The 2088-nt window shown below is 38.0% G+C and overlaps 1 protein-coding gene across 2 annotated transcripts in view; it reads right to left on the bottom strand.

Annotated features, from left to right (window-relative positions):
* The window catches only part of Sec23b (Sec23 homolog B, coat complex II component), a 36396-nt gene that overhangs the window by 5569 nt on the left and 28739 nt on the right, over positions 1-2088 (bottom strand). For both annotated transcript variants that reach the window (XM_005365502.2, XM_026788501.1), the window contains one exon: positions 1760-1825. In XM_005365502.2, coding sequence (XP_005365559.1) covers positions 1760-1825 — 66 coding nt within the window. The remainder of the gene's footprint in view (positions 1-1759; positions 1826-2088) is intronic.

Raw genomic sequence — 2088 nt, forward strand, 5'->3', positions numbered from 1 at the left:
AAAAAAAAAAAAAAAAAAACTTCTGCCTTGTAAAGAGAACAGCTAAGTTACAAATAAAAGTACAAATGACACACCTAAAAAGGAGTAGCATCTAGGAATCTCAGCCAGGAGGTGACAGTGCACGCTTTTAATGCCAGCACTCGGGAAGCAAAGGCATGTGAATCTCTGTGAATTTGAAACCAGCCTGGTCTTCAGACTGAGTTCCAAGACAGCCAGAGCTATGCAGAGAAATGTCTGGTGAGGGGTGGGGGGAAGGCTCTTAGCAACATAGGAAAGCAAATGATCTGATTAGACCATAGACAAATGAGAGAGACATTTCACAGAAGATAAATAGATAGCACACAAGCCATCTGTGATGAACATGTTCAACATCATCAGTCATTAGGAAAATATAAATTAAAGCCAGTGATAGCCGAGTTAGGGCGCACACCTAGACTGCCAGCACAGTAAAGGCTGAAGTAGGAAAATCCCAGTGTGAGGTCTTTGTCTCAAATAACCAAAGGCTGGAGATGCAGCTCAGTAGTACAGCGTTGACCTATTACACAGGCCCTGGTAGATGGAGCACTAGACAGCTACAAGAAAACCCAAAATACAAGGAATGACAATATCAAATGCTGGCAAAACTACATCACTCAGCCAATGCCAGCAGAGATGTAAAGAGGTACAGCTGCTCTCAGAAAGTGTGGCAGTTTCTTTAAAATCCTAAACACACAACTATCATAGAACCTATCAAATATTTTTGTGCCTTTATCTCAAAGAAACGAAGTCATGTTCAAATGAAACCTGTACTTAATTGTTTATTAACAATTGTATTCCCAAGAGCTCAAAACTGCGAACATCCTAGATGCCCTTAAATAGATGCATGACCAAACCAAATGTAATACGTATACTGTGGATTACTTCTCTGCAAATAAAAAGGAATGGATTATTAATGCACATAACAACATAGAGCAATCTATAGATAATTACACTTGAGTGAAACAAAACAAGACAACCATAACAGGTAATCTACTGTATGACCTTATATTTATGGTTTTTAGTGGAGGGTGGTAATGGTTATGAAAGACACCATGAGAGATCATCATATCATTGATGATATTGAATTATTATTTTTCAGAATGTTACTATTATTAGTTTAAAAATTAGTTATAGGGTATCTCTTGGTATTATTATAATTCGATTTTCTCGAGACAGGGCCTCACTAGCCCTGGCTAGCCTGGAACTCAGAGATCCACCTGCCTCTGCAAGCTGGGTAATGGTATTAAAGACACGTGCCACCATGCCCAACTTTTTGTATTATTTCTTATAACTGCAGATAAACTTACAGCTATCTCAAGAACAAAGTTTAATTTAAAACATTAAATTTAACAAATTTTAAATATAAACAAAGTTTAAATTAAAACATTTCAAGATCCTAAGGATCTTGAAAGAGAAACAAATTTAGAGAATAACTAGGCAAAGGAGTAAGGCTGGAAGTGAAGAGTGGATAGATCGATAGGAAACAGGAGATGTCCTGTAGGCATGCGTATGAGGAGAGATGCACAAAGGCAGCAGTGGTGCACAGTTCCCTGCCCCCAGCACAGGAAGCTGTGTGTAGGAGACCCACACAGAGTACCCTACCCCCCGTAACTATGGTACTTGGAGTCCACACCCCAACAGAGTCATTCTGTCTGATCCAAAACAGGTTCAACTTATAGGCTCAAACAAGCTTTAAGTAAAAGTAGCTTAACCTTCTCCCCAGACACCCAGCAATTCTTACCTGTCCCCAAGCATACAAGTTATTGTGTGTCTGAGATGGATTAACTTTAGACAACAGGAATCGTGCCTTTAAAAATAAAAATATTTTAAAGATTAAAAGTAATATTAACGTACAAAAAGTAAAGTTTTTACATTTGCTTAAAATAGATTTTTTTCTTTCTCCTTTTTTCTCTCTCCCTTTTTTTTCCTGTTTAGAAATCTATTACTTTTATCTTAAGCCCATTGGCTCCCCAGTTACAAATGATCCAGACATACTGATAATCTTTTTTTTTGGTTTTTCGAGACAGGGTTTCTCTGTGGTTTTGGAGCCTGTCCTGGAACTAGCTCTTG

Source organism: Microtus ochrogaster, unplaced genomic scaffold (assembly GCF_000317375.1).
Source record: "Microtus ochrogaster isolate Prairie Vole_2 unplaced genomic scaffold, MicOch1.0 UNK3, whole genome shotgun sequence".
Taxonomy (NCBI): domain Eukaryota; kingdom Metazoa; phylum Chordata; class Mammalia; order Rodentia; family Cricetidae; genus Microtus; species Microtus ochrogaster.